Raw genomic sequence first — 24489 nt, forward strand, 5'->3', positions numbered from 1 at the left:
GGTCAAGTTGACCGAGTAAGCAAAAACAACCTGCCGTTTGAAGGCCTCAGAACGGTATTAGATACAATAAGAATATCAAATCAATTATAAATCAGTGAAGAGCTTGTTCAAGCTAGTATATAGCAGTTTGAGTTTTGCCAAATTCGACGTGTACTCGACAAAACTTCTTCAAAGACTTCTTGGTCCTGTTTTTAAATACGCCTATGTCGCTTTTTACTAAATTCAATACTAGTTCTATAAAATCTAATCTTTGCACGCCTACAAGTAGAATAGCATCCATGCTTCTTGTAGGCTTTCAGCTTGGGGACAAAATATTAAGACCTATTTCAATCTTAAGCAGCGGTTCTTTTTCAGTTTTATTCTAAAAATGGTAATGGACGTAACCTATTTCGTTAACACTTGTTCGCGCTTACAGTACACTCGCTTTTATAAAGTTAGCGCATCTATATCACTAGACCATATCGTCCGTTGATAGTCTTCATGCTTTTAAGCACGTTACTACGCCACTAATAAATCAAATTGATATTTTCCCACATTAAAACAAATACACTTCAGATAGGAATGACCGTCGTTGTTAGTGATTACGACCATCACGCGCAGCAACATTTGACAAGCACACGACGATAACGTCTTATTTTCACGCAAACCTATGTTGCTGTTTAACTGCAATAGGTACCGGTACCGATACTGCAATCCGGAGTGAGCCAATAATAATTGATTTTGGTTTTTAAGCGTTAAATAATTTGAACCATTTACCCATCTTCAATACGTGTCGACCCACCACCACAATGATACATCATTATCTTGAGGTGTCCAAACGAATGTGAACATGTATCCACGGGGGCGTGGCTTCACCCACGCTGTCGTCGAAGGCTACGGCTATCGCGGTTATCTGAAATCCGAAGAGATTACACAATACAGTATGTAGCATATATGCGTTTCCGGGTTGTTCCATTGAACGCGCGCAAACTCTGATACTTCGTATATTCTTGCCTCGAGTGAGAGCCCACTTACGTACGCTATTGTGCGTCCTACTCAAAATTCCCGTGCGCGGCTCTTTGAATGAACGGGCACGGAATAGCGCAAATCTATTATTGATTGACTTGTCTTGAGGGAGAATCTACTTAAGTAGCTCCGATTGTGTTCGTAGACTGTGTCTATGGTGCCGAACGTGGACGATATGGTCAGATGACAATGTCCGGTACACACCAGAATGTAAAGGGTCCTTTAAGATAGTATCGTGTCGAGGGGCTGCGCAAATATTTACTGCTCGTTGCCTTGTACTACCGGTAATCAAATTTTTGCTATTATTCTGAGTAGGGCATATCAGCTTCGTTATCTACTTGTTGAGTCCATTAACGTGCTTTTTAATTTTTGTTAAGGTTGCCGCAGCGATAAAGCTTGACATTTTCTTTTTGGGAGTTAGCACTTTGTAAGACTTGACGATTTTGTAGCTGCACTCGATAATCCACCAAAGTGCACTTGAAAACCATTCCTACCCGTCAAGTTGACCTGCCTACTCGTATTGCGAAAATAATCCATCCGGTTTAGTGCTCTGTGTACTACAATCGAGCGAGCGGGCACTAATATCCAGTTTTATTTTAATTTTTTTATCAAAGAAGGGAAGAACCAACTCTGTACATGTATTACAAATTCGGTTCTGTAATCAAGACAGTAGCTTACACATACGGGCCGGTAATCAGCACGGTAGCTTCGGATGCGTAGAATGTCACTTTTCAATTTCCATCGCAACGTCCGGATAATGAACACGCCCATGTTGCTGTCCCTCCTTCTTTTTACGCTCGTCTCTCGCTCAGCAATCGCTGGTGGAAATCCGTGTAGTGGAGATAATGCTCGTACCACTCCTCCACCAGGTGCTATCGTAGTTGACTCAATGGGATCGCACAAGGGAAGTTTCCGGACGCTGGCTGAAGGGGTGGAACATTTAATCGACACGTCGAAGCAGCAGACCATCTTCCTGTTCCCGGGTGTTTATCACGAGCAGGTGTTCATCACACCACTCGCCGGACCCCTCGTGCTGCAGGGTTACACTTGTAACACGAAATCATATGCTGACAATCAAGTTACGATCACCCAGGCGAAAGCGCAAAGGGACGTCCCATTAAATGTGACCGGGGACCGCAATTGGGCAACGAGCACACTGGGTCTCGCAGCGAGCAGCATTAAAATCTTCAATCTCAACGTGGCCAATACAGCCGGTAAAATTGGGGGTAAGGTCGGCCAGGCGGTGGCGGTGTATGCCAATGGAACCGACTACGGCTTTTACGCCTGCAACTTCTCCAGCTACCGGGACACCTTGTGTGCGCACAACGGCCGTGAGCTCTATGCGCGAACGCTGATCCGGGGAGCTACCGACTTCATTTTCGGTATGAACGCTCAAGCGTGGTTCGAAAGCTGTGATATTGAGGTCGTTGGCAAAGGTTACGTCACAGCTAATGGACGTGACACTGAGTCGAATCCATCGTGGTACGTCTTTAATCACGCGCACGTGTACACGAACAACGCATCTTTAGTTGGAAAAACATATCTTGGTCGACCGTGGCGCCCCTATTCGCGAGTTGTTTTCCAGAACAGCCAACTTAGTGACGTCGTGCATCCGGAAGGCTGGAAGCGCTGGAACAACGACACCAACACAGATAGTATCTACTACAAAGAATTCAACAACAGCGGACCTGGCGCCGCTCTCGACCAACGTGTATCCTTCAGTGGACAGCTGAATAAAGCTGTGACCATATCGGACATCCTCGGCGAGAACTACGAGTCGGAGTGGTGGGTTGACACTAAGTATTTGTAAGGATACGACGTGCAAATTTCTCGAGGAAAGTTACCTCAACCAAGCGAAAAACTTCCCCAAATGACTTTCAACATGTATGCGTCAATACCGATAGTGTCTATCTTAGGTGTCATTCAGCTTCATCAGCGCTGAACACGATGATAAACCAGCAGGCTTCTTTGTTGATGTTCTCTGGAATTGGAAGCACGTTGGTGATGTGAGGGACACCCCAGAGCGGATTTACTTAGTGAGCGGTTATAGTGGAGTTCGCAGAAGTGCTAGTGCTTTCTATTGTGCACTAACTAACAGTTAGTGGTGTTTGCAAACAGGTTGAGAAGCGCTGGATTACAATACTGTACTGTGTGTAGAGCAGTTGCTTCACCATTGATTTTACATGGGTAAGGAGCTTACAGTAGTATACTCATAGTGCCAGAAAAAGGTACTTTTCAATTCGATCTGTACAAATTTTACAATAATACTACCTCCGTTCTGAAAATGATAACCATTTCAAATTATATTACAGCCTACCCAACAAAATACCCCCTCTATGCCGATCACTTTTTGGATTTCGAATCTCCCGCGCTTTCCCGACCGGACTCCCAGCTTTCATTTTGAAAGCTGGCACCTGGGGGATATCACAGACAGTGAGCGCGAGGCCGTCTGGGAGACCTTACTGCTTCGCAGCGTGGGAGGAGTGCTCAAACATGGAGAGATCGTTCGGGTTGCAGCGTACTTCCGTGTGGGCCGCCAAGTTGTCGAGCGAATTTGGAGGCGTGGAATCAATTCGATGGGAGATCGAGTAGCAGCCGTGGTCAAGTCAAGGAAGAGCGCGTGTGGTAGGAAAAAGGTGGATCGAGCTGAGCTGTGCGAGAGAATCGCTGTAGTTCCTGTCAATGAGCGCGAAACCCAGCGTCTGCTTCAGCGCGCGTCCAACATGAGCTGCTACCTGGTTCAGCAGCTGATCAAGGAAGGCTACATACGGCGTGCGCTCAGACAGACCCGTCCACCACCACGCACAAGCTGGCGCGCCTCCGGTTTGTGTGGACCACGTTCGACGGGGAAGTACGCGTTTGATCCAATGTTTGACGTCGTGCATATTGACGAGAAGTGGTTCTACATTTAGAAGATTGGGCAGAGTATTTACTTACTGAATGGGAAAGATGAAGTCCCGCTCGAGGATCCTCCTGTTCAGTTCGTGCAGAGCAAACGCTATATCATGAAGGTGATGTTTTTGTGTGCTGTTGCGCGACCCCAAAGAAAGTGGGATGGCAAAGTGGGTCTCTGGCCTGTTGTAGAGCGCTACATCACTTAAAAGGCAAGTGTGAATCGCCCTGCTGGCGTGGAAGAACTGCGACCTGTCTCAATAACAAGGGATATTTCACGTCAGATGCTGGTGAACGACGTAATCCCTGCTATCAAAGCAAAGTGGCCGCAAGAGCAGAAGGGTGTTGCCCTTCGCATCCAACAAGATAACGCGCGCCCCACGTCCTAGAGGATGATGACTACGTTAACGCGGCAGGGTCCTCGGATGGCTGGAACATCGCGCTGCGGAACCAGCCTGCACAAAGGCCTGATTTCTACTGCCTAGACCTGGGCTTTTTTGCCAGCATTCAATCGCTGCAGTCGCAGACAATACCACGAACAATCCAAGACCTCATCAGGGAAGTGGAGAAAGCTTTTGGAGAAACTACAGACACGCTTACCAAAACGTTCTTGACTCTGCAACACGTCATGGAGCAGGTTATAAATTGCAAAGGTGGTAATCATTACCGTCTCGGACACTTGCTCAAGGACAAGCAAGTACGAGCTGGCACTCTCCCTACGTCACTGCCTTGTGACGCTTTCTCACTTGCCAATGCTAACGCGTACATGCTGCTTCTTGCAGCGAGCAGCCCCCCACTGCCTACCGCTGAAGTTCCAGAAGCCCCACTGAGCGCCCCTTCAGAATGTGGCGATGTAGTTGCCGTCTTAGATCCGTTTTTGTATCTGTAGTTGCACGGCGGAGCATGAACGCCTGTGCCTTGCTTAGTTTCTCACTGTCAGCTCTCGGTCATAAAGCTAGCTAGCCAGCCTCTCACAAATTAATAAACGCTCAAATGAACGAGGCGAAGCGCTGCCCCAAAAAAAAACAAATGGTTATCTTTTTCCGAACGGAGGTAGTATTAGTTCCTTATTGCCGTACCCTACAGCGTAGAAAAATACTAGAGAAATTGTATAAATATTACGGGGAGAAATGTATATTGTACCGAAACCTTTCTTTTCCAATAATTCGTTATTCCGTCAATAGTATGCAACAATTATTATTTTATATTGATTTTTATGATCCCTGCTGTAAAGTACGGCAAAAAAGGAACGGATGGAAACTAATATTATTGTAAAATTTGTACAGATCGAATTGAAAAGTACCTTTTTCTGGCACTATGAGTATACTACTGTAAGCTCCTTACCCATGTAAAATCAATGGTGAAGCAACTGCTCTACACACAGTACAGTATTGTAATCCAGAGCTTCTCAACCTGTTTGCAAACACCACTAACTGTTAGTTAGTGCACAATAGAAAGCACTAGCACTTCTGCGAACTCCACTATAACCGCTCACTAAGTAAATCCGCTCTGGGGTGTCCCTCACATCACCAACGTGCAGAGAACATCAACAAAGAAGCCTGCTGGTTTATCATCGTGTTCAGCGCTAATGAAGCTGAATGACACCTAAGATAGACACTATCGGTATTGACACATACATGTTGAAAGTCATTTAGGGAAGTTTTTCGCTTGGTTGAGGTAACTTTCCTCGAGAAATTTGCGCGTCGTATCCTTACAAATACTTAGTGTCAACCCACCACTCCGACTCGTAGCTCTCGCCGAGGATGTCCGATATGGTCACAGCTTTATTCAGCTGTCCACTGAAGGATACACGTTGGTCGAGAGCGGCGCCAGGTCCGCTGTTGTTGAATTCTTTGTAGTAGATACTATCTGTGTTGGTGTCGTTGTTCCAGCGCTTCCAGCCTTCCGGATGCACGACGTCACTAAGTTGGCTGTTCTGGAAAACAACTCGCGAATAGGGGCGCCACGGTCGACCAAGATATGTTTTTCCAACTAAAGACGCGTTGTTCGTGTACACGTGCGCGTGATTAAAGACGTACCACGATGGATTCGACTCAGTGTCACGTCCATTAGCTGTGACGTAACCTTTGCCAACGACCTCAATATCACAGCTTTCGAACCACGCTTGAGCGTTCATACCGAAAATGAAGTCGGTAGCTCCCCGGATCAGCGTTCGCGCATAGAGCTCACGGCCGTTGTGCGCACACAAGGTGTCCCGGTAGCTGGAGAAGTTGCAGGCGTAAAAGCCGTAGTCGGTTTCATTGGCATACACCGCCACCGCCTGGCCGACCTTACCCCCAATTTTACCGGCTGTATTGGCCACGTTGAGATTGAAGATTTTTATGCTGCTCGCTGCAAGACCCAGTGTGCTCGTTGCCCAATTGCGGTCCCCGGTCACATTTAATGGGACGTCCCTTTGCGCTTTCGCCTGGGTGATCGTAACATGATTGTCAGCATATGATTTCGTGTTACAAGTGTAACCCTGCAGCACGAGGGGTCCGGCGAGTGGTGTGATGAACACCTGCTCGTGATAAACACCCGGGAACAGGAAGATGGTCTGCTGCTTCGACGTGTCGATTAAATGTTCCACCCCTTCAGCCAGCGTCCGGAAACTTCCCTTGTGCGATCCCATTGAGTCAACTACGATAGCACCTGGTGGAGGAGTGGTACGAGCATTATCTCCACTACACGGATTTCCACCAGCGATTGCTGAGCAAGAGACGAGCGTAAAAAGAAGGAGGGACAGCAACATGGGCGTGTTCATTATCCGGACGTTGCGATGGAAATTGAAAAGTGACATTCTACGCATTCGAAGCTACCGTGCTGATTACCGGCCCGTATGTGTAAGCTACTGTCTTGATTACAGAACCGAATTTGTAATACATGTACAGAGTTGGTTCTTCCCTTCTTTGATAAAAAAAATTAAAATAAAACTGGATATTAGTGCCCGCTCGCTCGATTGTAGTACACAGAGCACTAAACCGGATGGATTATTTTCGCAATACGAGTAGGCTGGTCAACTTGACGGGTAGGAATGGTTTTCAAGTGCACTTTGGTGGATTATCGAGTGCAGCTACAAAATCGTCAAGTCTTACAAAGTGCTAACTCCCAAAAAGAAAATGTCAAGCTTTATCGCTGCGGCAACCTTAACAAAAATTAAAAAGCACGTTAATGGACTCAACAAGTAGATAACGAAGCTGATATGCCCTACTCAGAATAATAGCAAAAATTTGATTACCGGTAGTACAAGGCAACGAGCAGTAAATATTTGCGCAGCCCCTCGACACGATACTATCTTAAAGGACCCTTTACATTCTGGTGTGTACCGGACATTGTCATCTGACCATATCGTCCACGTTCGGCACCATAGACACAGTCTACGAACACAATCGGAGCTACTTAAGTAGATTCTCCCTCAAGACAAGTCAATCAATAATAGATTTGCGCTATTCCGTGCCCGTTCATTCAAAGAGCCGCGCACGGGAATTTTGAGTAGGACGCACAATAGCGTACGTAAGTGGGCTCTCACTCGAGGCAAGAATATACGAAGTATCAGAGTTTGCGCGCGTTCAATGGAACAACCGGAAACGCATATATGCTACATACTGTATTGTGTAATCTCTTCGGATTTCAGATAACCGCGATAGCCGTAGCCTTCGACGACAGCGTGGGTGAAGCCACGCCCCCGTGGATACATGTTCACATTCGTTTGGACACCTCAAGATAATGATGTATCATTGTGGTGGTGGGTCGACACGTATTGAAGATGGGTAAATGGTTCAAATTATTTAACGCTTAAAAACCAAAATCAATTATTATTGGCTCACTCCGGATTGCAGTATCGGTACCGGTACCTATTGCAGTTAAGTGAAGACTACAATGACCGTCCTTTGTACTTCACTTACACTCCATGTGTTTGCGTACTGGTGTGAAATATCTTCTGATCAGCCACAGCGTGTTCTACCACAGCGTGCTATTACCCCGCTGTTATACATGAAGTGTTTCTTCTTGCAGTGTCGAGCTCGAAGTCGAAACAGCAACATAGGTTTGCGTGAAAATAAGACGTTATCGTCGTGTGCTTGTCAAATGTTGCTGCGCGTGATGGTCGTAATCACTAACAACGACGGCCTTTCCTGTATTTGTTTAAATGTGGGAAAATATCAATTTGATTTATCAGTATCGTAGTAACATGCTTAAAAGCATGAAAACTATCAACGGACGATATGGTCTAGTGATATAGATCCGCTAACTTTACAAAAGTCGAGTGTACTGTAAGCGCGAACAAGTGTTAACGAAATAGGTTACGTCCATTACCATTTTTAGAATAAAACTGAAAAAGAACCATTGCTTAAGATTGAAATAGGTCTTAATATTTTGTCCCCCAGCTGAAAGCCTACAAGTAGCATGGATACAATTCTACTTGTAGGCGTGCAAAGATTAGATTTTATAGAACTAGTATTGAATTTAGTAAAAAGCGACATAGGAGTATTTAAAAACAGGACCAAGAAGTCTTTGAAGAAGTTTTGTCGAGTACACGTCGAATTTGGCAAAACTCAAACTGCTATATACTAGCTTGAACAAGCTCTTCACTGATTTATAATTGATTTGATATTCTTATTGTATCTAATACCGTTCTGAGGCCTTCAAACGGCAGGTTGTTTTTGCTTACTCGGTCAACTTGACCATGCCACTTCCTAGATAAGACAGGGGTAAACGAGCTCGAGAATTAGTCTCCACACCTCTCATATCTCCTCTTTCACTAGATGTAATTAGAATTGGGAGGGTATGTCTGTAGGCTACGGTCGCCATCCTACATATTCTACCGATGGGGACAAAAGAAATCTTTTAATCAACGTATAGGCCATAGCTTCCGTCTTTATGTCGATTCTGAAGTTCTCGTTAATATAAAATAGCAGAATAGGAATCAAACCTCACAAGTGCTCAGGCTTCAATTTATGGTGAGGCACGTGTTTCACATTGTAGTTTTTAAACTGCAGTATAGATAAAGCCTCAAGAAAACCCCTAGTTACTCGTCAGTTTTCGCCGAACTCAATATTAATAGCCCGAATAAGCTGAGTTACACTGCTACGACAGGCATGCTGCCCCTTTCGGCTCATTTAATGGCAAGGAGGATGCCATTGCCTAATTGCGTATTATATACGAAGTATTATTTACTATTTTTATGAGCTTTGTTAAAACTATTTTTGCAAATTTTGTCATACCTAATTCTGTATTCATCTGGTATTCGAACCCGTGTCAGCTCAAGATCGCTGTCTGTAAGAACCCGAAGCAGAACATCTTTTGCCAGTGTTATTTTGGCAACACGTGAGGAGGAGAAAACATACTGGTACCTGTTCCGGTATAGTGTACTTGCATATGATACCGATAAGAGCACTGTTGTAGGCAAAGGGGACTGTTTCATTTTTAAATGATACTTAGAAGCTGGCTCAATGATATTTTATCTGAAAAAAAAAAGATATCATTACAGCGTGTGTGTTTTTGCCTGCTTAACTACTGAACAAAGTCGCTGAATTTAAGAAACAGCATTTTTTTCATTACTTCTATTGAACATCCAGTAATTTTTATCCACGGACAATATGCCACCGAAAATTCGTGATCGCACTTCAACTTATTGTCAACCACTTCACATTTGAAATAAGTGCCTTAGTCACTTATCAATATTTGCGGCACCCCGAAACGAGAATGCCACTGTAGAATAGCCTTAGCGACCACGGCACTGGTCGGTGGCTCACAGACTACAAATTCACAAAACTGACTAGCATCGTCCTTCAGTGCCAGCACGTACTGGCTGTCTCCAAATGATTCACCCAGAAAAAAAATCAAAATGTAGCGCTTTATTCCGCGTCTAACTACGGTACGTTTCTCCCCATGGTCTCGGAATGATTTTCCATCCCTCAATGTGACAACCGCTCGCTGGGAGACGAAGCTGCTATTGCTCGCGTTTTGAGAGCCCGAAGTGAATCCAGGATGCGCAGACGCTTTTTGAGACGTCGGCCATTGCGTGCCCAAACATGGCCAAAATATTTAATGCACGGATTACTAAAAGTTAGGTGTCATTAGATAAACATCAGGTTAACCTCGACACGACTTGTAGTAAAATATGTGGATACTTTTGCAAAATAAGAAATTATATAATGTTAAAGGCGAGGTATATCGGGGTAAGAGAGGTGTAGCACGCGGAGGCGGGCTCTGGCGGCGGTGTCTGACGTCGGCAAGTTGAGCAAGGTATCGACTTGCTTCTTCATTTAAAACTTAAATAGAATGCAGCATACTGTTGTCCATTGCTGTTCGGTTGTAGTTCCTGCGAAATCTCATAGAGAACACACGATGTCCGGACAGAATATTCCCAAAATGCATCCCACTTTGTCTTGCGACCACCTGTTGTTGGTCGGCCTATAAGCATATATAATATCTTCATGACACCAAGTACCAATGAAACGTAAAGCGAACTTCTTCTGAAAAACGATCTTGTCCCCGCACGCATCTACTTTTACTGGCAGGAAGAATAGAAACACGACCCCTTTAGATATTATACTAGCGCTTTAGTGCTGTAGGGGACAGCCCAACAAGAACAAGAATTAATTCGTGATCCATTAGCGGTGATATCACCCTCACTGGTGTATTGGTACAAATGCTGTTGCAGTGGCCGCTGCTAGTAAGTCGCTACAAATATCGAGCCATAAGTAGCACTAACTTGACAGTGGGATGGTCGTTACTAGTAAGTCGATACAAGTACCGAGTCATCGGTAGCCCCAAAAGCCTTAATGCGATGGGATGGCCGTTTATAGTAGATCGATACAAGTACCGAGCCATCAGTTAGATTTACTTGCGATGGGATTCGAGCCAGAGCACATGTACTATAAGGCCATTTTTTTTCGACTCCCTATTAACAGCAGCAATATTTATAAATATTACGCATTATCAAAACGAAAATACGTAGTATATATAGTACGTGCTGCCCTCCCTTCATCTACAAGTGCCTCAGGGAAGTCTGTGCCCGGAATTCTCCACTACACGTAAGAATGCATGATAGGTCACGAAAGCTTTGGCCTGGCTTTGGCTTGAGCCTAATTACACCTGCCTGTAGAGGTGGCCTGAAAATACAGGAGTCAAAAGTACACTTTTGAGGAACGATAATTCACCTCCTTATTTCCTCCCCTCCTTAACCTGATCAGGACCATACAAAAAATGATTTCTGATATAAATACCGGAAAGCACGGTAAGAGCCTATTTTTCGGACATCTCTACTCCAAGACCAAAATCACATCTAGTTACGTAGTAATTGTCATTTTCCCTTCGCCCTTACAGATATTTATTGTCAACCCACCACTCAGACGTGTAGTTCTCGCCGAAGATGTCGGAAATGGCCACAGCTTCATTCAGCTGGCCACTAAAGGGGACTCGCTGTTCGATTGCAGAGCCAGGCCCACTATTGTTAAACTCTTTGTAGTAGATATTATCAGTGTTGGTGTCATTGTTCCAACGCTTCCAGCCTTGCGGGTGGATAACGTCACCAAGTTCGCTGTTCTGGAAGACGACACGAGAGTATGGACGCCACGGACGACCGAGGTAGGTGGACCCATTCAAGGAAGCATTGGCGGTGAACACATGTGCGTGGTTAAAGACGTACCAGGACGGGTTGGTCTCGTTGTCGCGGCCATTAGCCGTGACGTAGCCTTTTCCAACGACCTCGATGTCACATTTCTCGAACCAGGCTTGAGCGAGTTTGCCGAAGATGAAGTCGGTTGCACCACGAATCAGCGTCCGGGCATAGAGCTCACGGCCGCTTTGAGCACACAACGTGTCCTGGTAGCCTGAGAAGTTACAGGCGTAGAAACCGTAGTCCGTTCCATTGGCATACACCGCCACCGCTTGACCGACCTTGCCGCCAATCTTACCGGCCGTGTTGGCCACGTTGAGGTTGTACATCTTGATGTTGCTCGCTGCCAGACCCAATGTGCTGGTGGCATAATTGCGGTCGCCTGTAGTATTAAGTGGGATATCTCTTTGCGCCTTCGCCTGGGTGATTGTCACTTGGTTGTCAGCGTACGACTCCGTGTTGCAAGTGTAGCCTTGTAGAACGAGAGGCCCCGCCAGTGGTGTGATGAAAACCTGCTCGTGGTAGACGCCGGGAAAGAGAAAGACAGTCTGTTCTGCCGTTGTATTGGGAAGATTTGACACGCCCTCCGCTAAAGTGTGAAAGCTTCCCTTATGCGCGCCCGTCGCGTCAACAACAATGGCGCCGGGTGGAGGAGAGGTGCGTGCGTTTGGCCCAGCGCATGTGGCATTGACGACGACTGCTGAGCTTATCGAGTGAACACTAAGCGCGGCAAGCAACAAGGCAAACGTGTTCATTGCTCGGGGTCTAGAGGAAAATGGAAAGTGAGGAATTTGTTTTCGGTGCTGGCACGGTGAACATCCGCCACATTGAATCATCGACAGTTGATTACCGACGCAGACATGTGTATGCTACGACCAAACTACATGTACACCGTATCTATTTGATATAATTCCAGTATTTGTTTTACTCGATTATGTAAAAATGATAAAGTCGCGTAAATCTTGTAAAATAATGATATAGAAATGACTAGCTATGCATAAACAGATCTGCTATTGTTTTGCGCGGGAATTGAGTTTCTCCCAAAATCAGTACCTATTGTACCACACGGACTACTGTTTGAGTCGGCGTAAATTTTTATATCGCCTATTGAGTTTGGAAGCGATCTTTAAGCATTTTTGGGCAAAGCAAAAACCTAGCACCATTAGCTGTCGAACCAGAAGGACAGCATTATATTTCTCAACATAGGACTGTAGACTGAAGAAACTTCAGAATAGCTTAATTCAGTACCTCCGTTTTTTTTTACAAGAACCATATTTTAAAGTGGCTTGCGTTTGCCTTGATCGCTTGGGAATGGCGAATACTTTCCTGCTAAAAAGAAGCAGCAGCATGGAGCTCAGGGCCAATCGTGTGCGATATATAATATGTTGCCTTTTTACTGTGTATGTATGTCACCATTCTTTGCTATTTCGCTTGTGATGTTAGTATACTAATCACCTGTTCCAGATCATTAACTAGGTTTGTAGAGACGTCACTTATGATAGTACATGTAGTGGCTTTTACGGTTGGCAGATAAGCAGGTTGTAGGTTTCACTACCCAATCAGATTCACGGAACGTTGAAATAATGCTAGCATACAATTACAGCTAGAAAACAAGCAGGTTGCAGGGTCAGTGCAGGTTTATTGGTAAAAAAAGATACAGGAATCTTATTGAATGGTGAAACATGCAAAAATTCAAATCGCGAGAGCCACTAGTATAACATCTTACAGGCTGCTGTACTAGTAAATGCTTTAACCTGGTTTAAATATAGAGATTGCAGGCTGATACTACAATGTGGACCTAAAGAAGCGAATGTAAGCTGTAGGTACGTGTTAGGTACAGCAACGCTAGCACTTTACTTTATCATACGGTGTGTCGTATCTGGACGTTCTTGCGCTTCCCCTTCTTCTTCATCATCTTGATGAGGTCGGAGGCTTTTGAAATAGCGCACTTCACGGTCAGTGGTACCCCACACTATACCGGTAGTTACAATCAACGTTTTGTAGCTAGCGATGACTGAAAATCAAAAACAATCATAGGTCGACCATTCTGCCCCCACAACGAAGGCGGAGCTCAGCATAACACGACAGCAAATGCGTTTTTTTATTATCAAAAATAGTACTTATTAGATTTTTTTTATTTTACTTTCATCATCGTTGGGCGTTTGTCATGAGGTCGTCAAGTTCGCGTGCCGCAAAACTAGCATTCCACTTGTAATAATAGGTCGTTCGGTTTTAATAAATTCACTTGTAGTTAAAAATGAAATGTATAACAATTACCAATGTGTTTACGCTACGTATTGCAGCGATTGCAATCCCATTGTTGTCATTAAGGAAATCATCATCGGCAACAACACGAACACACGAAGAACACGACTGGAAAAGGGTTTTCACGTAAGCTTGGATTGCGGTCCGCATGTTGCGAATCTGGAATAGATAGTCTCGGGAAGTCTCGTCTACTCGACATTATACTAGGTACTGATTGTCGGAGTACTTTCATAAACAAAGCGATGAAGATTGCGAACAAAGAGAGCTAGACTAGGTAAAAAGGAGGGCTTAGTACATGTGATTTTCACTTATTCAGTACCGAAATGATGGTTGTAGAAATGAGGATCTTTTATTAATTGACTAATTTTCACTCCCGATATCAGAAAAACATGTTAAGATAAAAGGTGGCAGAAGTACGTTCATGTCGACTCGGCCACCTAAATCCGTGACTAATACTTTGAAATATATGTAATCACGAAGGGTTTTGTCAAATTGAAAGCAGCATGTTGTACTGTACTGTACATCTACAGTCCTTTCCTCTAAAGGTTTTCCAAACGTGCATTTGTAATCCGCATCTTTGGGATACACGACCCAACCAGATGTGTACATGTCCCTTCAAGGAACTCCAATGTAGGTCATTTTGGTTTTTCCTTCTTGCTACTCAAGCAACACTAACATGCACTCTTTTGTGTTGCCACTCCTGGCGGTCGCCGGACTCGCATCAGCCACACTTGCTACGGCCGATACTACCTGCAATGGACCTAACGCTCGCACCATCCCTCCACCAGGAGCTATCGTCGTCGACGTCACTGGCACTTTCAATGGAAGCTACCAGACCATGGCGGAGGGTATGGCGTACCTGCCCAACACGACGGAGGAGCACACCATTTTCATTTTCCCCGGCCTCTACCAAGAACAAGTGCTGGTCCCAAACCTGGCTGGTCCATTGGTGCTCCAGGGATACACGTGCGACACGACGTCCTATGCGGAAAACAAGGTCACAATCACGCACACTATGGCGCAGCGAGATCTTCCTCCCGAGATCAAGAATAGCCGCAACGATTTGATCAGCACGATGCGCCTCAAATCGGGGAAAGGAGTAAGAATGTACAACCTCAACGTCGCCAACCCATCGGGTAAGATTGAAAAACTCGGCCAGGCAGTGGCTGTCTACGTCGACAACACAGACTACGGGTTCTACGGCTGCAACTTCACCGGGTACCAAGATACTTTGTGTGCACACAAGGGCCGTGAGCTCTACGCCCACTCGTACATTAGCGGAGCTGTCGACTTTGTGTTTGGCATGCAAGCAAAGGCCTGGTTCGAGTCATGCGATTTTGAGACCGTTGGAAAGGGCTGGATTACAGCCAATGGCAACACTAACAGCTCCAATCTCTCTGAGTACGTCTTCAACAACGCTCGTGTGTTCAACACCAACGCTTCCATGAACGGAACGACCTACCTTGGTCGCCCGTGGTACCCCTACGCTCGCGTCGTCTGGCAGAACAGTGAGCTTGGTGACGTTGTCAACCCGCTAGGATGGTCGACTTGGAACAAAAATAACAACAACACGGAAAACGTCTACTTCAAGGAGTTCAACAACAGTGGACCTGGCGCGGCTATCGACCAGCGGGTTGCGTTTAGCGGTCAGCTTAACGCTTCTGTAAAGATCACGGACCTTTTGGGAGAGGACTTTAAAACCGAGTGGTGGGTTGACACCAACTTTTTGTAAACTGTTGCTACTTAATCATGCTGCAGTCGGTCGAACCATTTAACGTTATCGGCTAATGTTACAAATTGGATCTGGTCTTGTTCGATCTTAAAATACTTGTGCATGTAATTACTCACTCAATCCGTGACCTAAGTCGTCAGAAATCTAACTTTATAGATAATGCTACGTCATAGGAGTGAACCATTTTTAGCAAGTTTGAGTTTTCAGGTCCCCTCTAAAGGAGATTGTAATTATGGCAAAATAACAGTTTCACACATGTTCGCGACGGTCTTCAGCGAATTATCCTAGTTCAGTAGTATTATAATCTCGAGAACCTGGTTCTTGTGCTTAAATTGCATCTGTAGTCCAATCGAGAGTAATCAGGACGGGCATTTGAGTTACTACATGAAGGGTCAAAAGCAGAGCTACTACATGTATTAGTTAGTATTTAAGTCCTGGTACAGTACTGCACCCCGTTTTCGCGGGGGTGGACCATATAGGATTTGCAAATAAATCAGATTTTAGCTGACAAACAGTACAGTCGTGCACCTCCAATTCGGCAGGCCAGGGCATAAGTGCACAACGTAAAGCAAAAAACAGACGCAAATCCAGTGCACTGATATTTGTTTTGTTAATTCAGTACTAAATTTACGTTTTTTTTTGAGACGATGCCTGTGTGGCACCAACAGTTTGTAATAGTCTTTGCAGATATGTTGTTCCAGCCTTCAGACAACCACTTCATGGCGGAATAAACGTCGACCGGCGTGTAAGGAACACCCTTATAGAACAGCTCCGCGGCTTGCTTCTTGTTCTGGTACTCATTCTTCAGGCACTTAATGATGCCCTGGTCCATGGGCTGCAGTTCGGCAGTTGTATTAGGCGGGAGCTTGCGAAAACCACAGCCATGTGCGCTGCTGGAAGTGGTACAGCCACCCTCGACTAGGTGCATTGCCTCCGGGTAGCTGTACTCCTTCACGCTGAGCAATCATTAGTACCGTAGAGCCCTGAATAGTTGCGTTTCCGTGCCAAGTCTTGAACTCGTCAATCTTCTTCATAATCTTGGCGTCAGACGCGCGAATCGCGGGCGCGCAACAGCGCTTCCGGTCGCGATAGGCATCCGGCTAGGCGGCAACGTCCGCCGACCGCTTAAGAATACTCTGGACGGTAGTGCGCTTTACAGCTTAAGGGGTCTTAACCCCTCTAATCCGAAGATTATTCCGGAGTATCCGTAATTCCTAATATATGAGTTAACGTATGCCGGAAAATCAGTACAATTTACCATGTTGTGAGCCGTTTCGCGTGACACGTGTCCAGATTATGGCATGTGATTGGCTAATTGTGAATGATGTGCAGAACAGAACCTGTCCATAAAACTTTCAATTGCGATCTCCCTGCAAAACCGTTACACCGTACAGCAACAACGAGACAACACTAGAAGGCCAGCACTCACACAACTGCTCATTCACTTACTCCTCGTCGACCTCGCTCTCAACTTCGGGCCTACGCTTCCTAACAAACCTGATATTGTGCTGCATCTCTGGGGGAAGGCCATGCCGTTCTTCCAGCTCTGGTGCCACACCTCATTGCATGTTAGAGCGCTGCCGTGCCCCAATCTGCGCGCCTTGTTACACAAGGTGACTCTCCCCTGCTTGACCGTTGAGCACGAAGCACAGAAGGAGCTGGTCTCGTAGCTCCGTACGCCGGGCCCAGCGTACGCTGAGCACACCTTGCACAACCACTGACGACGCTTCACGCCGTTCATTTCCTCGGTCTTCTCGAGTGTGTGAGGTTGACATGGGAGAGGCTCTGTAACTAGATCTGCTAAGTCGTCACCAGCAGCAAAATCCTCACTTGCATGATTCAGCAGATCGGTATGCAGTCGCTGCATGAATGCCGCATGGGTCGGCACCGGTTTCCCGCGGCTGCGCATCGCAATCTTGTGGACGATGAACGCGTTCACCATTGCAATATCAACGAGACCGAGAAATATCGTCTTGTAGTACTTCCGCATGCGAATCAAGCGTTTGACGGAGTATCGCTGCAGGCGTAGCTGGTCGTGAACGTCTACTCCCCCCATCGCCTCGTGGTAGTCGCGCCCAAGCTGGAGGCATGGCACGGCAGAAATGGAGCCATCGCGCTCTCTACGGGAGACTGGAGTGGTATGTGTTGAGCACCCCGTCGCCAGAAATCTAACAGGCTTATTATCTATCCACGTAAGCGCAACGAAGTCACGGCGCCTCTTCCACACAGCCAACTTGCACGTTCCGCGCGGCATACGCTTCGGTCGTCTCTTTTGCTTGAACTCAATGGCCGCACACCAGCCCTTGCGATCTTTCCTGATAGTTCCCACGTGGCGATGGCCCATGCTCAGCAGTTTGTCTGATAGCGGGATTGACGTGTAGAAGCTGTCAGTGCAAATGAGGCGTTGTGAAGGCTGCCCACGAAGGGCTTTGGTAATATTCTTGACCACAGATTGCTGCGCGACAGCCTCTTCGTCTTGATTTGCCTTGCCGCAATAGATATCCAATCTACACAGTACAACACAGTTCGGTTAGCGAGATATTACGGCTCATACAGAATACATTACGGACCAGACAGATTACAATTACTACGGATATCCGTCTTGTTAGACAGATATCCGTAGCAATCGTACTTCGTACCTGGAGCAGTAGGCGGTGTCTGCACAGCACGTCAGGTAAAATTTGGTGCCCCACTTGTTTGGCTTTGCCGGCATGTACTGGCGCATTGGGTTGCGGCGATGACGCATCGGCACCATCCCTTCATCCGTGCACCCATTCGGTATCCTCTGAAGAACGTCTTCTGCGACGCTTGAACCACGGGCCGAATTTTGAAGGCCCGATCCCCACTGTCGGACTGTCGTTCGTTATCGTTGAAGTGGAGATACCGCGCAATGTCTTGGAACCGGTCCCGACTCAAGAACTGGCCAAACATGCCGCGCGCCAGTGTACCCTCGACCTTCGTGACCCAGTGCCGACTTAGACTCTCTTGGCGTGGCTCCAGTGCTCGTGCGATAAGCAAACCGATGAACCGAATGATCTCGTGGAGCCAGATGGATGGCTTGCGCGCTAGTTCTGCCTTGTACTCATCAATGGTCAGCACTATTGTTGAGGGGACGAGTTCGCGCCGCTGACGTGCCCGTGCACGCATTTGCTGCGAAGTACTGTCGATGCTGTCCGTACGGTACTTGTTCGTCTCGGCTGCAATCTTTCGCCACAGCTCCTTCGGCAGGAAAAAGTAAAATATCGCGATAGGATTCTCCGCGTATGCCAGCGCAGCTCGGGTTGGACCAGATGGGCCGTCGTAGAGGGGTAATGCATCGTGTTGCACTTGGCCCGCGTGGCGTTCATCGAACACCTCCCACCCCTCTGCTTGAAGTCTGTCAAGCTCTGGACCAGTCACGTCAAACTCCACTGGCACTTCGTCACGCTCAGTTGCCACGTCGTCATCAACTTGGTCATCAAGAGCAACAGCAACTGCCTTGTCCTCTTCATCGTTTTCGTCCGCCAAAATGGACTCTTCGTCACCTTCCGCTTCGGAATCTAGAGGGAGCAACCAGTCGCCACCTCCAATGTTTATATCATCAGCATCAGTTGGCCCAAACAGCCGGTCCCGTCGCAGTGCTCCAAGAAGCTAATCGAATCGAAGTCATCTAGAGAAATTCCAGATTGCTCCGCGCTTGGAACTGCTGTCGGAGTGGGTACCGCCGTAATAGACGATTCAGGAGTTTCCTCAACCTCGACAGGGGTATTCGGAACAGGTTGCGGGGTATTATCCGTGGTACGTGAGGTCGTTTTCTGAACACCAGGAACTGCACAATCCGTAACAAGAAATTTAGTATATATTTCGCAACAGTCAACATCAGAAACTCAAACGTACCAGTACGGGGTCGTTTCGTAGACGTTTATGTACTCGATGCCTTGCGCTTGCCTTTCGGTCGAGGTTGCGGATCCGTTTCAATGTCGTGTGCCGAGCTAGTTGCCTTGCTTGCGGGTCGTGGTCTGCTAGAACCTCTGGCCTTGCCAGGTGCAGGTGGTACGCTTGAGATAGTCGACGCTCTCGCTGGGGCAGTGGCTTTGGCAGCAGCCCTCGGCCAAGGAATCGCAGTGTTCTTCGCAGCAGCTTCCTTCGGTGCGGCAACGGGTGCAGCTAATCCAGGCTCGGACGGCGCAGGCACCGCTTCGGAATCTCCTTCTGACCGCGCGGGTTTCTCTTCAGACAGTGCTGACGTAGTCTCGGACGGGCCAGGAGCATTTTTGGGTTGCTCGGGCTCGGCGATGGTCGGCGTCGAAGCTGGTGGAGTTGTCTCGAAGGCAAGCCATCCTTTACGGCGGCAGTAGCGAAGCAGACTCATCTCGCCTGACAAACGTACACGGTTAGTTGCAGATATAGCACATTCGCATCGGTAGTATTACCTTCAAAGTAGTCCACGCCTTCCGATCCCGCGAGGTTGCCACCGGGGGGAGGTAGCGGGGGGCGTTGCTGAGGCCAGAGGATTTTCGATACAGCCAGCCTTTCTTCTTCAATTCGCGCCATATCTGGTTGAACGATTTCTCGAAGGTGAACATCTTCAGGAGTGATGGTCTCTTCTCCGGCGCTGATTTCCAAATGGAGGGCTGGGAGAGTCTCTTGACTCCTTATATATGTAAACCTAACCGCTTTCTGACAATCCCGTGTCGCATGTGGTGTGCAGCTTACACTTAACCCGTTTAAATTTATCGCATACAAAATTCAATATGCCGAATTGTCGTTCCTCGAATGTTGTTGCGGACATCTCGGAACAATTTCACCTCTATAATTTAGATTCCGAATTATCCTTAATGTCGTAGTAGAAGGGTTAAAGTGCTCCGTTGCCCAACGAGCAAGTTCGGAGTGAGAGCATGTAGTTCATTTGGATTCAAGAGCATCACACCCGGAGGTTTATCAAAGGTCCAAGGGCGCGAAAACGGGGTGCAGTACATGTACTGTACTGTAGTCCTACGAGCACATAGTACGGACAGCCCATCAAGAAATTATTCGGGCCCACTTTGGTGTGTGCTCTATACTTTTTGTGCATACAAATTTCAAATGAATGGGTTTATAAAATCACCACTTCTTTCGAGCGTCGCCGTGCCTCAAGGCTGCCAGAGGGAGCCAAGAACCAAAATAAAAAATGGTGTCGATAGCAAAACTGCGAAATTCATTTCTACTAGTACGCTTAGCACCATTTGATTGACAAAAAAAATAAGAAAATTCTTTTTTTCTTGAATTTATTTTTATACAGCGAAAAACATTACGCGTTTAAAACAAATTCGCACACAATACGTTTTTTAGGAAACGCAACTACCAATCGATTTTGACCACCGAAGTAACACCTCTAGTTCCGTCTGGATCGCACTTTTAATATATGACCTGTCGAAAAAACAACAATCTTTAGTATAATATACAAATAAGTAATTGCGGTAGTGATATTTTTTATCGGAGGCCTAGTGCACGAACGCGGTTTTTTTTCAATCTGTGCTTTCAGTTTGGAATATGCTCTTCCTCAGTAAGGGCATACAGTAACTTACTGTACGTAAACTTTCGTTTTTTTGTTGGTGTTACTCCAGCAATAGTGCTGACATGGCGCCGGTGCATGCTTGCTGGGCATGTCACACATCAACGATCACCGAAGAGCATCGAAGAACAATATTGGTGGCTTTAGTGATGTCAAGGTATGAAGAAGCAATATGATTGGTCAATATAAATCTATGTCGGAAGCTATATCTGTCAATAGTGGAGATCAGAAGCTCTGCCGATGAAACCAAGTCAAAAACAAGCTGCCTCCCAACTCAATGTTTAGATACAAAGTGGGGGGGCAAGAGAACGGTGAAAGTTAGGCAGATCAGATTGACGGACTCAAATTGACTCACTTCGGCATTTGCCTTCTATTCCTCAAACCAAGTCCTACAGGCTAACAGCGGCACAAACCTCGCAAGCTCTACGCCTACCACAACAATGGCTGTCAAGAAAGCCGAAGTCAGCCTGGGAGGCGACAGCTACTTCCACTGGGAATTTGCCATGCGAGCGACACCGGCAAGGAAGGTTTTGATGTCACACGTGCAGGCGATCAAGCCTTAGGCGGAGATGACAGAGGAATGGGCGGTGAGCGACATGAAGGAGCTGGGTCTGCTTGCTCAAGGTGTTCCTCTCGAGCATCGGACGAAGATACGGTCTGCGACGACGGTCATTGAGACCTGAGGAGCCGCGCCGGAGTGTTACAACTGGACAACCCTTCATAGCCGGATGCCGATGACTCGACGCTTACACTAGTTCAAGATGGATCACGGCGCGACCATGGCGAAGCACTTGAACCGCTTCGACGAGCTGTGCTGGGGTTGCAGACGCTGGGTGAACCGCTTGACGATGCTCACCAGTTAGTAATTTTGCGGAGCAGCTTACCGGCGGAATACGAGTGGATCGCATCGATCATAGCGAACTCGAAGGACATCACCCTCATTGATGTAAATGAGAAACTGCGAAAGAAGTACGAGCGGTAGTACAAGAAGGACGGCACGGAGCGCGTTGAGGGCAACCTCGGATGGAGGTAGGAACAAGAGCGGAAGGTTCCAGGAGGGGGGGCGTAATCAATGGTCGTAGAAAAAGCGGCGCCAGGAAGAGCAGTGCCTTTTGAGGAAATTGCTTAAGGCGGGATCAGTTCTAACACATGAAGAGGGACCGCTCGAACAAGGATTACTGTTGGAGTAAGTCGGTCAGCAGGATGGCTGATCGACAGCGGTGTCATGTCGCACATGACACCTCACCGTGCGTATATCGCCGCGTACACGGTCATGTACACAAAGATCGATGTTACCATCGCAGATGGTAAAACGCTACCCGTGGCAGGAGCTGGGACGGTGCATCTGATGCACATTTAAAGTTAGCATATTCGGATGGTGGAAGTACTCCACATCCCAGAACCCGATCGACGGCTGTTGTCGGTGGGAAAGGTTAGCTGATGTGGACTCAATGTTGAGTTCCAACACACATCGTGCACAATCTGGGGCAAGACAAGTACTATTGCTTCAGGAAAGAAGATCAGCAAGGCCTACGCGCTGGACTACAAGCAGGAAATGGCTCTTTTCGTCGAGTACTCGAGGAAGTTGGAGCTGTGGTATACTCGAATGAATCATCCCAACGAAGATGCTATGGTGAGAACACAGCGAGTGACGATGAAGATGCCGGTGGCCAAGCAGGAAGTCAAGTTGTTTTGCGGTGGATGTCTGAAGGGCAAGCAGACGGCTGCACGGTTTCCGTCCCGATCGTTGAGCAAGACATCGCATGTACTAGAACTGGTGTATGCCGACGTGATGGTTCCAATGAGAACGAAGTCGAAGGGAGGGGCCACACGTTCGCGGACGACTACACAAAATACGTGGTTGCATACTTCTTGAAGAAGAAGCGCGAGATGGTGACTATGTTCAAGGCGTACAAGCTCTGTACGAGAGCCAGTGGGGGAAGTGCATTGAGTGCTTGGGCTTAGACAATGGCACTTAGTTTGTGAAGAAGATATTGAATGTGATCTGGCAGCTCAATGGGATCGTCCTTCACAAGCCAGTGCCGTATAGCTCGCAGCAGAACGGCGTGGTCAAAAAATTGAATCGCACCATCATGGAGAAGCCCATGAGCAAGTTGCACTACAAGGGCGTACCAGATGAGTGGTGGGCTGCCAGCTTCACTCGTATGGCAAATTCCCAGTGGAAGTAGCTGTCGCTTCCCAGGCTGACTTCGGCTTTCTTGACAGCCATTGTTGTGGTAGGCGTAGAGCTTGCGAGGTTTGTGCCGCTGTTAGCCTGTAGGACTTGGTTTGAGGAATAGAAGGCAAATGCCGAAGTGAGTCAATTTGAGTCCGTCAATCTGATCTGCCTAACTTTCACCGTTCTCCTGCCCCCCCCCTCTTTGTATCTAAACATTGAGTTGGGAGGCAGCTTGGTTTTGACTTGGTCTCATCATTGGCAGAGCTTCTGATCTCCACTATTGACAGATATAGCATCCGAGATAGATTTATATTGACCAATCATATTTCTTCTCCATATCTTGACTTCACTATAGCCATCAATACTCTTCTTCGATGTTCTTTGGTGATCGTTGATATGTGACATGTCCACTAAGCATGTACCGGCGTCATATTAACACTCCCACTCGCAGCTAATACTTTGCTGGCTTGGTACGTATGACACTGCCGTCGAGCAGGTACTGGAGGCTCGTGGTTCCTAGTGCCTGGGTCAACATGGCCTCATGCTGATCCACCGTCGACACGTAATCCACCACGATAATGGCTTGAGCCACGTTCTTCCGGATAAAATGGTGTCGGATGTCAACGTGCTTGGTTCAAGCTGTAGCCCGCATTTTTTGCTAGCGCAATAGCTTCCTGGATATCCTCGCACACTTGATTCGCTCTCACTTGCTCTTGTCTGAGCTCCTTGAGCATTGCGCGAGCCCAAAGCACTTCTTGAGTACAGGGACTCAGCGCCATGCACTCTGCCTCTACAGAACTAAGGTCTACCGTGCGTTAATACGTCGACTTAAAAACCGCCGGTGCACCGCCGATCATCACCATGATCTCTGACACCGAGCATCGATCGTCAATGTTGCGTCCCCAGTCGGAACGCCTTCACCTGCATCTTACCCGTGCTGCCGTTGTAGATGCCATCGTGCCCTCGTGCCGATTTAAGGTACCGCAGCAATCGGACGGAAGATACAAGTGTTGTTTTTCAGGGGGTTTCGAGGAATCGTGACAGTTGCGTCACAAAGTACGCGACGTCTGGGCGGGTACACGTTGGGATGTACCGTAGATATCCGATGCGTGATCGGTGCGGCTTAGCTGGCATGTCCTTTCGCTCCATCTCCGTAGTCGGTGACTGCATCTTCGACAACTTCAGACCTGACTCACACGAGTTCACCACTGTCTTTGCGTTCCGCTGATAAAACCTGATCACGACATCGCCAGAATAACGAA

General features: G+C 47.1%; 2 protein-coding genes across 2 annotated transcripts; one reads left to right on the forward strand and one right to left on the reverse strand.

The window, feature by feature from the left end:
* Positions 1 to 11220: 11220 nt before the first annotated feature.
* PITG_08911 (pectinesterase, putative) lies at positions 11221 to 11847 on the reverse strand (the record flags this gene model as incomplete). The annotated part of the gene is made up of 2 exons (XM_002902911.1): positions 11221 to 11562; positions 11608 to 11847. The coding sequence occupies 2 exons, from the start codon at positions 11845 to 11847 to the stop codon at positions 11221 to 11223; spliced, it is 582 nt and encodes a 193-aa protein (XP_002902957.1).
* A 2612-nt stretch (positions 11848 to 14459) lies between these two features.
* On the forward strand, positions 14460 to 15515 carry PITG_08912 (pectinesterase, putative; the record flags this gene model as incomplete). Its single annotated transcript, XM_002902912.1, has 1 exon — positions 14460 to 15515. One exon carries the CDS (start codon positions 14460 to 14462, stop codon positions 15513 to 15515), a length of 1056 nt encoding a protein of 351 aa, XP_002902958.1.
* Positions 15516 to 24489: the final 8974 nt, after the last annotated feature.

Source organism: Phytophthora infestans, genomic scaffold (genome assembly GCF_000142945.1).
Source record: "Phytophthora infestans T30-4 supercont1.16 genomic scaffold, whole genome shotgun sequence".
Classification (NCBI taxonomy): domain Eukaryota; phylum Oomycota; class Peronosporomycetes; order Peronosporales; family Peronosporaceae; genus Phytophthora; species Phytophthora infestans.